This window comes from Motacilla alba, chromosome 26, assembly GCF_015832195.1.
Source record: "Motacilla alba alba isolate MOTALB_02 chromosome 26, Motacilla_alba_V1.0_pri, whole genome shotgun sequence".
In the NCBI taxonomy this organism is placed as follows: Eukaryota; Metazoa; Chordata; class Aves; order Passeriformes; family Motacillidae; genus Motacilla; species Motacilla alba.
In genome coordinates this window covers 2,835,329-2,848,654 of record NC_052041.1, presented here as the reverse complement: position 1 = coordinate 2,848,654, position 13,326 = coordinate 2,835,329, and the positions used below count along the sequence as shown (strand labels likewise).

Genomic DNA, 13,326 nt, shown 5'->3' with positions numbered 1-13,326 from the left:
CCGGGGCTAAGGAGCCCTGCTGGGGCTCACAGCAGCTTTTGGGGAGTCAGGAGGAGCAAAAAGCTGGGGTTTATGGTGTTTTTTCCCCCCAAACACTGATATTTTGGGCTTAGTTGATGCTGGGACCTGAGGGATCTGCAGAGCTGCTGCCCACACCCAGCACAGGTCAGGGTGCAGCCTGGAGGGACACTGGGTGATGCTGGTGCCAGGATTCCGGCTGGAATTAGGTCACCTGGATGACTGGTGATGGTGCCCTGGGTCTCCCAGCTCTCCAAGCTGCCATTTGGGCTTTTTTCCCTGTTTTTTTTTTAACAGTGCATCCTGTGGACAGAGCTCCAGCACTGGGAAGATGCTGCTGGAGGATTGCACGATTCATGGGATTGCTCCTCCCCTGGTGTTTCCCTGCTCTAGGGGATCAACGCCAGGTCTTTGGTGAGAAATTTGCTTTTAAATGGGACAGACCTCAGGTTTTCTCACTTACGTTAACACAAACAAGGTGTCCCTGGGGTCCCACCTGGCTCTGTGCCTGCTGGGCTGTGTCCCAGCCCGGTGACACCGGGCACATCATCCACGGCTGGAGCTGATTTCCAGCCCTGCTAAGAGCACTCAAGAACAGGAGAACAGAGGCTGCCTTCGTTAGGGAGTCTTTATTAGCAAAAATAAAGGATTTCTTGTCATATCATTTCAGATAAATAGGTGGAAGTTCACCCAGTGACAGAAGCTGTGCTGATGGTGTCCTTGGCTCCAGGGCTGCCCTTGCTTCTTCCACGACATCGAAGGTGTTTGGAGGGAAAAACAAGCTCGGAATTGGCTCAACGGGAGCTTAATGTGCTTGGTAAGAAGCTTAATTTAAGTTTTACAGTCTTTGGCTGCCCTTGAGCCTGAGCTTTCAGCAGGAGGAGCGACCCATGGAGCAGCATTCCTGCCCTGCTCTGGAATATCCAACTCCTGTGTGGGCAGGCTGCCAGCAGGAATCCCCTGCTGCCACCAGAAATGTCCACCAAGAATAAATCCCGTATAAATAACCCCTCCTCAGCTGGGACGTGCACAGCAAACACCAAACTGGCAGTGTTTCATCGGCTGAGGGGCCTTCAGCTTCTAAATATTAGAAGTAAAAGCCTCTCTTGGGGCTGTGGCATTTTCCTCTGGCTCAGGGTCCACCGGGGTGAGGAGGAAGCTGAGCCCTAAAATCAGCCACTTTTGGGGGCACTGAAGCTGCTCCCACTGCTCGTGGGGATCCGAAATCCAATCCCAGCACGGGCAGCGCTGGGAGCAGCCCCACGGATTTGAATGCAAATTACCCAAGCCACCTTAAAATGGTGGTTAATTAAATACCCTCTAACGTCTAAAAGGAAATGAACAGCAGTAAAACAGTGAGTGAAACCCAATCAGAGACTGGAGAGCAGTAAGGTTAACGTTGGAAAGTGAGGAGTGGCTGACCCAGCAGCTCTGGGAGGCAGATACTGAGCAATATTTAAGTCAAGTTCTATTAGAACCAAACATTTCATTACTAATGTTAATTTTAAAAAATTTAGTCTGGACTAAATCTACAGGCTGAAATCCTAAGCAGACTCAGCCATGCTGTTGCTGTGGCTTTTTCTCCTTCTGAACATAAAACCACCGGATTGCATAAATAAATAGAGAGATAGGATATGAGGAGAGGCTCATTTGCCTAAAATTAAATTTCGTTGAACTCAGAGTTGGCCTTGCTCCTAATTCACTCGGGATAAGCTCAGCTCATTGTCTGCCCTTCAGAAAAATGCTGCTCGGGACGTTTCGAAGCTATGAATAAAATAGCACTACAATAAACAATATTAAAATATTGAACAATAAATAGTAATTTACAAGCCTCCTTTCTTCAAAACATACTGTAAACATCAACACTGAGGTATTAGAAGTAATAAATAATAGATTCAACTATTAAAAAAATAGCTCTTAAATACAATATTAAGCTGGAAGTTATTGACCTGTAACTCTTAACCTGAACCTTGAGATAAGTTAATTTGAGCTCTTGCAGCCTAAAGTGATTTTTAAACTTGTAACAGGGTTTGGCGTGGAAAATGCAGACCCAGGGGTGCTCTCAGTTCCTTCTCTTCATTGTTAAATATTTCTCAATGTAGTTGATGAAGATGTCAAACTCTCCCATGGCCTTGTAGATTCCGTTCTTGTCCATCTGCAGGGGAAGGCCAGGGGTGTTAGGGTGGCTGTCACAGATACGTGATGTACAATGCCGGGACAAATTCTCCTTCCATGGACACCTCCAGCTTCTCTGCCCAATCCCCTGGGAATTCCAGAATTCCCACCCTTGCTCCAGAATTCCCACCAGATTCTTGCTCTCTGCTGCAAGAATTCGTGTGATTCAAGATGTTTTTGGGCTCTGTTCCCCCTCGAGCCCTCTGCCCTGTCGTGGCAGCAGCTGCCTCCGTTCCTTACCCTGCTGAAGGTCTCCTTGATGTGCTCCATGCTCCTGCTCCTCTCCTCGCAGGTGAAGAATCTGTGCTGCAAAGGGACACCAGCACGGCCTCAGCCCCAGGGGTCTCTCCCTGGGGCTCTGCTGGTGCCTGTCCCCTCCTCCTGTCCCTTGTCACCGCTGCTGCCCACCTTCCCCTCCCTGTGTGCCCGCAGGGCAGCAATCCCAGCTGGATTGCACTGTGCCCTGCCTGGAGTGACCCCAGCGCGGGCTCCCGGCCTGTCCCCGTGTCCCTGCTGCCAGTCCCTGGGGACAGCAGCTCCCTGAGTGGGACGGGGTTTGTCCCACCTGACCCCGGTGATGGGCTCATGGCCACGCCGGGTGTGATTCCAGCAGCTCCAGCATCCACGGAAGGGACAGATCCCCTCCTGCCCTCCCTTTGTGTCTCCAGCCAGGCTGGTGCAGGGCTGGCTGCACCATCATCCCTGAACTGCTGTGAGCACAGACCCCACCCGGGACCCCTGGATCCCACAGACCCCACCCCGGACCCCTGGATCCCACAAACCCAGCCTGCCTGAACCCCTGGATCCCACAGACCCCACCCTGGACCCCTGTATCCCACAGACCCCATCTGGGACCCCTGGATGCCACAGACCCCATCTGGGACCCCTGGATCCCACAAACCCCACCCTGGACCCCTGGAACCCACAGACCCCACCCAGGACCCCTGGATCCCACAAACCCCACCCAGGACCCCTGGATCCCACAAACCCTGCCTGCCTGGAGCCCTGGATCCCACAAACCCCACCCTGGACCCCTGGACCCCACAAACCCTGCCTGCCTGGAGCCCTGGATCCCACAAACCCCACCCGGGACCCCTGGAACCCATAAACCCAGCTTGCCTGGAGCCCTGGATCCCACAGACCCTGCCTGCCTGGTGCCCTGGATCCCACAAACCCCACCCTGGACCCCTGGATTTCACAAACCCCATCCGGGACCCCTGGATCCCACAAACCTCACCCTGGAGCCCTGGATCCCACAAACCCAGCCTGCCTGGAGCCCTGGATCCCACAAACCCATCCGGGACCCCTGGATCCCACAAACCTCACCCTGGAGCCCTGGATCCCACAAACCCAGCCTGCCTGGAGCCCTGGATCCCACAAACCCCATCCGGGACCCCTGGATCCCACAAACCCATCCTGGACCGCTGGATCCCACAAACCCAGCCTGCCTGGAGCCCTGCTCCTCCACCCCACCCCACCCCCCAGAGGTGCCCCGCTCCCGGCCGTGTCCCCACTCACACAGCGCCTCATCATGGCTCGGAGGCTCAGCAGGAGGTTGCCCAGGTCGCCCACGCTGTGCTGGTGCTGGCTGCTGCTCCTCATGGCCCTGGGTAGCACCTCCTCCATGTAGAAGCCCATCATCTCCGACACCGACTGGCAGCCCAGGCTCCCCTGGGGGACACGAGGGGGAAGCCTGATTGGGGACGGCCACCAGCACCAGGGGTGGGTTTTCCCAAACCAGAGCTGGGCGTGGGAGCCACGCTGGCCGTGGGGAAACCTTGTGGCAGCCCCGCCACGGCCACGCGTGTCCCTGCAGGGTGGCAGGGCCAGCCTGGCGTGACAGCAGCTCGTGCCTCAGTTTCCAGGCTGCTTCCCTTCTTACCCAACGCCTGCCCAAGGATGGAGGAGGAGGAGGAACTCACGAGGGAATGAGATTCGTACCTTGATCTCCTGCAGCAGGTCGGAGCTGAGCAGCTGGATGCTGAGGTCTTCATCTTTGGATTGCTGGGGGAGGATGGGATTGAAAAATGAGCTTCTCACTCTTTCCATCTGCCCTAACACATGATCCCTCCCTTGCTTGCATCGGGGTCTCCCTGCAGCGCAGGCAAAGGGCACTCAGTGCACGTGTGGGCAGAGCACAGTGGCACCAGGCAGAGGGGTCACTGCCCCACAACCCGGCAGCACAAGGACTGTTGGGTCAGGCCGGCCAGAAAATGAAATCACAGTCTCTGGTGCCACTGAACTTGTCCAAGGGAAACCCCTCGGGGTGGTGCTGGCTGAGGGCGCTGCTGCAGGCAGCAAAGCTCTCCAGAGGGGTGGCAGAGCCCTGGCAGCCCCTGGCAGCCCTCCCAGCCTCTCTGCCAGGGCAGGAAGGTTCAATCCCCTGTGTGGTTACCCCTGAAAGCCTCCTCTTGATGGGGAAATGGGAGGTTGGTCTCGTGGTGTCTCCGTGGTGCCAGCTGCAGTGGGGTGGGCTGGCACCACCCAAAGAATTAAAGCCTTAAAAGCCGTACTGAGAGGTTCAAAACATTCCTTCCCAGCATTATCTGGGAGAGTCACAGCCAGCTGAACAGCTAAAATCTTGGCTGTGTTCGTTTGATGACAAACACAAGCGTGACATGAGCTTGAGATTTGAAGTGGAGAATTATCTTGTTTTATCATTAAAACACACTGCCATGGACTAAAACAGTACCAGGGCTGTGACCGAGCACCTCTGGCAGCCATGGCAGATGCTCTGAGGGCATGGTGTGCTGTTTGCTCTGCAGCCCCGAGGCTCCTGAGATGCAGGGCAGGGACCTTGCACGGGCACCAGTGCAGGTGTTGTGCTCCTCCCCTCATAAAACACCCTGTGAAGGTTTTGTGGTTCTTTCCAAGAAAACAAATCTGCAGCGAAAGATTTCCCTTTTCACCTGGCACTGACTTCAGCGGGGCTGGACCTGGTTGCCCTGAAGAAAAAACTATTTCCTTCCTATTAATTCAGTGATTAACTTGGTTTGCAGTATTTCGGGGGAAGCGTGGCTGGAAAGGTTTGCAGAGGTTCCTTGTGAAACCTCGAGTTCATTGTTAATGAAAAAAATAGGAAGAAAAGCCTGACAGATTTTTGTCTCAGTGAGCAACGAAACCGAGCCGCTCTTAACGCAACACAGCCAAATCATTTCTGCTGGGAGGAAACTCTTCCCCCTCCTCCAGATCCCAGAACTTTGCGAGAAAGGTAAAAAAAAACAACCAGCAGACAAAATAACGATACTTACGAAATAATCCTTAATTTCCTCAAACTTGAGCCTCAGCTCTTTGAGCTTGGCGGGCAGGAGCTCGGGGAAGTGGAGGCAGGAGGGCTGGGCGCGGGCGGGCGCGGTGCCCAGCAGCAGCAGCAGCAGCAGGATGGGCACGGCTGTGCCCCTGGAGCAGGTCCTCATCCTGTGGGGCAGGGCTGCTGCAGCTCTCAGCTGGATCCCCTGGGAGGGTACAAAGCAGATCTGCAGCTTTCACCTTGATGGAGCCCCTAATTTATACATCACTCCATTTCCTCTCCCCATTTCCTGACGAGCAATATTGGGGTTTTAAGTCAGTATTAAGCCCAAATGTCACTTGGGTTTCCCGTCAACTTGGGTTTCCTGTCCTCTCCTCACACCCCATCAATTTTTTTGTGCTTAGACTCTGCATTTTTTTTTTACATTGCTTGTTTCTTGTAAATTTAGCTGTGGCTGAGGAGGAAAGCTGCAGAGACACACGAAGAAGCCAAGGGGCTGCGTGATGTTCATTGATTCTCACAGTTCCATTTTTTATTTTTAGATCAATGTTGTATTGATAGGGGGGGAAAAAAGAGTGTTGCTACTTTGAAATCTCAGTATCAAACCTGCAGAGAGCATCACTCAGCAGAATTGCTTTTCATGAACTGTACAAATTCTAATCTGCAAACGCACATCGTCACCTGAAATCTTCATTTTTAATTCATTTGGGTTTCTTTTTCCAGCTAATGCACATGTCAGCTGAAGCCAATGTGAATTTTCACTGCTCAGCAAGCTCAGTTTGTGCTCCCAAATATCAGCTGGATGCCAGTGGACCCCAGGGGAGGACCCCAGAGGAGGATCCCAGCCCTGCTCTGGTCCCTTGCGGATCCTCCAGGGCAGGATCAGGATTTGTGCCCCTTCTTTGATGCCTGGTGTTAAAGTGTGTCAGCAGGTCATAAAAATGCATTTTCCAGGCTCTGAAATCTTCTTTTGTTTCCTAGAAATGGACAGCAGCCCCATCCAAGCAGCAGCATGTCCTGTCTTAGCTGGGACTTATTGTCCCAGCCGTGATAAAACTGTCCCTTTGGAGCCACAGAGAATTCCTGTGACGTCTCCCCATTTTCCGTTTCCCTCTCTTTTCACCTCTCTTTCTGTATCTATTTTAGCCCACACCCCTTGCTTCCTTGGGATAAAGATTTCACTTATTTATTCAGGAATTTGGCATCCAAGAAAGTGAGAGTGGAGATAAATTTGGCTTTTCTGAAATCAGGGGGTTTTCTTTGAAATGCCTCATGTTATTTTAAAAGAGCTCATTCTTCCCAGGGGGGAAGCCTTCCTCCATTAGGGACCAAATCCCTTAAATTCTCATCTCCTTCATCACACTGATCTTCTTTGAAGTTGAATTTGTGAACTTCTGAGAGGGAATTTATTGCTGGAAAAATGCTGGAAAAAAATGCAAAGTATTGTTTGTTCCTGCATGCCGAGAGTTTTTCCACTTTATTTTTAGGAGCAGGAGACAGGAATGGTTGGCATGCACACGTGTAAGAGCAAAGAGGACGAAACATCAGCAGCTGGAGAGTCTGAGGTAGGGAAAGTGTGGGATTTTGTGATTCGTTTTCCTTTTTTCTGTTGGTGTTGCCTCTTCCAGAGGTGACGGGGAAGCTCCTGGGGGATCATTGCAGGGACATCAGTGCAGCTGAATCATGGCCTGGGTCACGGTTTTGGTGACCCATTTTTGTTCCCCTGCTCTAAATCAGCTGTGGGGTTTTTCCTTTTGACTGTCAGCAGAATCCATCCGAAAGGAGAAGGGCTGAAAGCTCGGACAAAATTAGTCTCAAACTCAATTCCCACAGGCAGGATCCCACCTTTCCCTGGGATCCCACGCATGGTTTTGCTTCTTTTGGGTTAATTTGAACCTGCTGGGTCTTAATAAGTCTTCAGTGCCAAGACCTGGCTGGCTGCTGAGGCTTCATCAGGGCGTGGGAGCTGATGTGCTGGGCTGGTTTATGCACTCCTGGATCCTCAGATCCCGGAGCTGATCCCAATCCCTTCGGGGAAGGATGCAGCCCCAGGCTCTCCCCTGCAGTGGAAGGGCTGCTCAGCCTCAGCTGTGGGTTCAGGAGCTGGTGTTTTTATGGGGGGCTTGGCAGAGGGGAAGAGGAGAGGAGAGGAGAGGAGAGGAGAGGAGAGGAGAGGAGAGGAGAGGAGAGGAGAGGAGAGGAGAGGAGAGGAGAGGAGAGAAGAGAAGAGAAGAGAAGAGAAGAGAAGAGAAGAGAAGAGAAGAGAAGAGAAGAGAAGAGAAGAGAAGAGAAGAGAAGAGAAGAGAAGAGAAGAGAAGAGAAGAGAAGAGAAGAGAAGAGAAGAGAAGAGAAGAGAAAAGAGAATGACCAGGGTGGAAGAGACCTTCAGGATCATCGAGTCCAACCCAGCCCCAACACCTCAACTCAACCCTGGCACCCAGTGCCACATCCAGGCTTTGTTAAACACCCCCAGGGATGGTGACTGCACCACCTCCCCGGGCAGAACATTCCAGAACTTTATCACTCTTTAAATAAAAACCTTCTCCTAACATCCAGCCTAGGCAGCAGCAGGAGATGGAGCAGCCCCGCAGCGTTGGAGCCTCCTTCCACCCTGCCCAGCAGCTGAGCGCTCATTTCCAAACTTCTCTTGTTTCGAGCCCCCCTGGCTCTCCATGAAGTCACATGTGACATCCCGAGCGTGCTCTGGCTCTTGTGCAATTCCCTCCAGCCCGTTGTGGAAGCCCAGGGCTGTGTTTTGGGGCTGGCAGCAGCGTCAGGCAGCCGTGCCCGTTCCGCAGAGGAAACTCTGGCGTGCGCAGGGCGATTCTCTGCTGTGTTTACCTGCGTTTCCTCTGCCTCGTCAGAGATCTTGACGGTGCAGTTTCGCTGTGACTCAGCCCTGCTGAGCGCTGTGGAAAGGCGGTGGCTGCGCTACTACGGCGAGCTTCATGAATGAAGAAAACACCTTCTTCCTAAAGAGTGTCCGGGGGCCGTGGGTGTAGTGCTGAACCTTTAGGAAACAGCTTTCGTCCTTGCCAAGAAGATCGCTTCAGGAAGGAGAACGTGTGTTCCTCAAAAGCCACTCGTGTGCTTTTACCCCACCTCCCACAAGCTCCTGACAGCAGCGAGCTCACCAGAAGCAGCGGGGCAGCAAATGCTGCTTCTGCACCGAAACAGAGGCCTGTGCGCAAATGCGCTATCCCACAACGTGCCGTGAGGAAAGGCTGGTCCTGGACATGGTCTGGACAGGGTTTGGGGTTGGATGTCCTCAGGGTCCATCACTGGAGCAGGCTGGCACCTCACCCTGATAATTAAAGGGCCTTTTCTTATCTTGGCACGGTTTGATGTGATAAATTTTTACTTTTTTTTTTTGCCCTCTTGGTCTCTGTGTTGCCTTTGGACAGAGGGATGCTGTGTAGCACCATCCCTGGAGGGGTTTTGCCATCCCTGGAGGGTTTCACCATCCCTGGAGGTGTCCAAGGAATGCCTGGATGTGGCATCCAGTGCTCTGGTCTGGTGACAAGGCAGGGATCAGTCACAGGTTGGACTCGATGATCTCAGAGGTCTTTTCCAGCCTCAGTGATTTGTGATTCTGTGATTTTCTGCACGATCTATTCTAGGCGTAACCTGGAGTATCCCCTCCATTTCCAGGCTGTCACTGGTGTTGTTCCTTCTCTCTTTTTCAGAAATTCCCCATTTCTCATCCCTCCAGATCTGGACGATCTGCTGCCAGTGACGCTGCTGGGGGAAGTCGGGACTCGGTGGCCTTTCCTTCACCCCATGTTTGAAGCGATGGCACTGCTCTCTCAGCAGCCCAGTGCTGATGACTAACAGTTCCTGGTGAAGCACCAAGTGCTCCGCTTTGTGTTTTTTTTCAAGATTTTTTTCCTGCTGGCGAGGCGTGATGTTGGACATTTCAAATGTGGGAACCCGGTCAGAGCTCGTGGCGTGACTCACGTCGACCTCAACAGGTAAATCCCAAAGTGCTCTTTGGAAATTTAACCAATGTCACCGGTTTATCTTGTCCAGAAATGGGTTATTAATCATGAATTGGTGTCATCGGACTCTGATGTGACTGCTAACGTGACACAGAGTTAGATAAGAAGTTCTTAGAAGGTCCAGAACTTCCGCGTGATCTAAATTAAGCTGGAACTGTCAGGAATTGCCACATGAAAGAATCAAGTGATGGAGACTTTCTCCCCTCTGCAGATTCAGTTTTGGTGCTAAACTTAACTGAGAAATATTTACACTTTTTAATTGCACACATAAACCTCCCAATATTTGCAATTCTCTTGCAGCCTAAGGCAGAGATTGAATAATACCCAAATTTAACATCCCCCCTGGAATTCCAGGGTGCCCTCTGCCAGCCTAGAAGAGTGAGCTGTGCTTTATTCCCTATTTTCCATGGGTTTTGCCATTTTAGGCCTTTCTCTGAGGCGTGTGAGGAGTCCTGGGTGAGGCCAGCGATGCTGCCACCATCCTCTCGGGGCTTTTCCCGCTCCACAGAGCAAACAGAGGTGTTGTTCTATTTGTATCTCTTTCATTTCCCCTGAAATCAGCTGCTGACAGGAATTTTATGACGCTCACAGCACTGTCCTTAGGGACACCAACAGGACCTTGGCACTGGAGTCTCAGGAGTGGGCACTGTGGGCTCCAAGTGAGGTTTCCTCAGGTGAGTTTCTTTGAGGATAACTAAAAAGTGTAAAAGTATGCAAAAAAACCCCCTGAATATATAATGCATCGGCCCAAATATCCCTTGCACTGCCTTAATTTTTTTTTGTTTGTTTTTTTTGTTTTTTTGAGCCCTCTACAGAAGCAATTTTGAGCAACTCCTGCCCTGAGCAACTCATTGCACAAGTGCTGCTTTGAGGAGTTTTTTCTCTAGTTCTGGTATTACTTGGGTGGGGGCGAGGGGGGGAAACGTGTGGATCTTCTGGAGAAGATTGACTTTGTCATGATTTATCACCAAAACTCTGACCAATAACACAAACCCAGCCTATTTATAGCTCGGGGAGGGGGGTCATGAGACAGAAACTCCTTATCACGGTTTGAGAAATCAGATCAGCCCAAGCTGCTGCTCGGAAGCTCCAGGGTGGATTTCAGAGCCAGCCTCCCTCGCTTTCCACAGCAGCACCAGGCCCTGCAGCCAGCACTGGCCTGGCAGCCCCGCCGTGGGGTTTTGGGGTGGTTTTTGTGTGGTGCTCACGGAGAGGGTTTGGAAATGCCGGGTTTCCTTTGTCACCCCACGAAGTGTGGATCAGCCCTGGCTGGCATGGGGATGGTGGCTCATCCTCAGAGCTTGAGGGGTCCTGCAGCATCCCCAGAGCTGCCAGGGGATTTTCCATGTGCTCCCACTGTGTCTTTCTGCTCCAAAAGCTTTGCTGTGGTTTTTTGATTAAAAAAATGATCCAGCAGATGAGCTTTTTGGAGGTTTCAGAGGCTTTTAAAAGTGTTTAAATACTCCTTCTCTCTCTCTCTTTTTTTTTTTTTTTTTTTTTTTTTTTTTTTTTTTTTTACTGAGGGAACAGGTGATCCAACCTCCTTCTCCTGACAGATATCTTAATATGGAGACCCAACGAAAATCATGGACTCATAGAGTGCTGTGGGCTGAAAAGGACTGTAAAGATAATTTCTTTCCAAGCCCCTGCTGTGGAGGCAGAAGTGGAGTTACAAAAGCAGCAGAGTTCATTGAAATCCTGCTGCTCCCCATGGGAGCTCGGGTGTCAGCTCCGCTCCTGCTCAGAACTGCTCTCCTTGAGCTTCTTCAGCAATTTCCCTGGGATTTATCTTTCTGAGGAAGCCTGAGGAAGATTTGCTTCATTGACAGCATCAGGCGTTTATGTCTCTGTTTTGTTATTGTTCTCCCTGCGGCTTTTGGGGACTGTAACTAGGAAGTGGAAGATGAAGTTGAATGGTGGAAAACCCCTCTCACTGTTTAAAAATAAGAAGATTAAAAAAAAAAAAACAAAAAAAGAAAGAAGAAAAAACAAGATCTGAAGCAAACTTCCTCACTGTCAGCAAAGGAGGGAACTTCATCCCTGCCCCTCAGCAGTGTCTGCTGAAAATACAAAGTCAAATGAAGAGCCAAAACCCTCACAGTGCCCCTGATTTATGTTGATGGCTAAAAGGGGTTGAGCAGGGAGGAAATGCTCTGGATTTTCCAGGGTTTTCAGTGTCCTCCAAGGTCAGGGGACAGAAGGCCAAGCTGGTGCTCCCCATGTGTGCCAGAATCAGGCAGAGCTATCCAGGGGAATTGGAGAAGCTTCTGGAAAAATCAACCTTGCGTCAGAACGTGATTTCCCAGGAATTTACACCTAGAGGCAAACAAACAGTGCCCAATTTTTCTGGTTTTTGTATCAAATCAGGCAGGAATCGGTGGAGCCCAGCACCTGTGACGTGCCAGCCTCCCCTGCTTGTCCCTGGCTGCCCGTCTCCGTGCCCTGGGGCCAGAGCTGGAGCAGAACTCCCCAGGCTCACGTGCATCCATCCCGAAACCAGCCTTGGCTCCTCGGGGTTGTGAAATTGAGAGGGGCAATATTAACCCAAAACCGAAACCCGGGCCGTGAGCCGGTTGCGTACAGAGCCAGCAGCGAATTTACTGAAACACAGCTTTCAGTTTTGGTGAAAGCTGAACCCGGCTGGCTATCGGAGTGATTCATTCGCTCCTTGGATTGTTCAGAAACGGAGCTGATAGCAGCCAGCTCTCAGTTTCTCCTTTATTAGGTGTCATCTATTCCCTGCGCTGTCAGCACATTTCCCCCTCGGGGCAAACCCAGGGGCTGTGGGGGACTGTCACATCCATTGGCTGCTCCAGGAGGCCAAGCCTGGTTTTCCATCAAAAGATGCTTTTGGGAATACGCTTTGGGGGTGGTGATGGGGTTCACTGTCAGACTAGGCGAGCTGGAAAGCCTCCTCCAGCCCGGGTGAGTCTGTGTTTCTGTGGAGTGCCCTGTGTGACTTCTGCTGTCACAGCAGCGTTTAGATCTCCAGGAATAAGGATGGGAGGAAGAGGAGTGATGGGATTGGGGAACAGGAGTGATGGGTGATGGGATTGGGGAACAGGAGAGCTGGTGATGGGATTGGGGAACAGGAGTGATGGGTGATGGGATTGGGGAACAGGAGTGATGGGTGATGGGATTGGGGAACAGGAGAGCTGGTGATGGGACTGGGGAACAGGAGTGATGGGATTGGGGAACAGGAGTGATGGGTTTGGGGAACAGGAGTGATGGGATTGGGGAACAGGAGAGCTGGTGATGGGTTTGGGGAAAGGAGAATTGGTGATGGGATTGGGGAACAGGAGAGCTGGTGATGGGTTTGGGAATCCCAGCAGAGTCTGGCCCAGAGCCCAGTGCTGGTCCCAGTGGTGTTGGCGCTGCTGGTGGCACCGCTCTTGGAATGTGATGGATGATTCCCTCCCCTTTTGGGGCAACTCCTGAGCAGCTGCAGTTTTGGGATGAGAATTTCCCAAGTGTAATTTGATTTCCCAGTTGGTTCCTGAACTGGGCTCCCATGGGCTGGTCCTTGGATCACAGAGAGCATGAACAGCCTGGCTTTGGGCACAGGGGCACTTTGGGTGGACTCACATGGATACAGAGGAGGCAGCTGAAACCCAAAAAAAACGCTTTTCGAGCTGAATTATTTAACTCTAAAAGCCTGAAGCACGCATTTCCCTGTGGGGTAGATGCCATTTATGATAACCAAAATATGAATTCACGTTTTGCCAGAGCAGGGGAAACAATTATCTGACCTTCCACGCCCCCCACCCTGGTGACTAAATGAATTTTCTGCAGAACAGCTGTTGATGCTCGAGATCCTCCACCACGCTTTTCCTCTTCCTCAAAGGTGACTCTTAGAAGAGGAGGGGAAAAAAAAAAAAGAACATT

At 51.6% G+C, this 13,326-nt stretch overlaps 1 protein-coding gene and 1 long non-coding RNA gene across 2 annotated transcripts; one reads left to right on the top strand and one right to left on the bottom strand.

Annotated features, from left to right (window-relative positions):
• Positions 1–641: 641 nt before the first annotated feature.
• Positions 642–5,629, bottom strand: IL10 (interleukin 10). Its single transcript, XM_038162291.1, has 5 exons — positions 5,445–5,629; positions 4,135–4,197; positions 3,712–3,864; positions 2,434–2,499; positions 642–2,173 (listed from the first exon to the last, which is right to left on the bottom strand). The coding sequence occupies exons 1-5, from the start codon at positions 5,607–5,609 to the stop codon at positions 2,081–2,083; spliced, it is 540 nt and encodes a 179-aa protein (XP_038018219.1). The 5' UTR covers positions 5,610–5,629; the 3' UTR covers positions 642–2,080.
• LOC119711764 lies at positions 3,918–10,115 on the top strand. The gene is made up of 4 exons (XR_005259756.1): positions 3,918–4,152; positions 6,931–7,008; positions 9,130–9,414; positions 10,033–10,115. It is a non-coding gene; the product is annotated as an uncharacterized LOC119711764 (long non-coding RNA).
• The last annotated feature ends 3,211 nt before the right edge of the window (positions 10,116–13,326 follow it).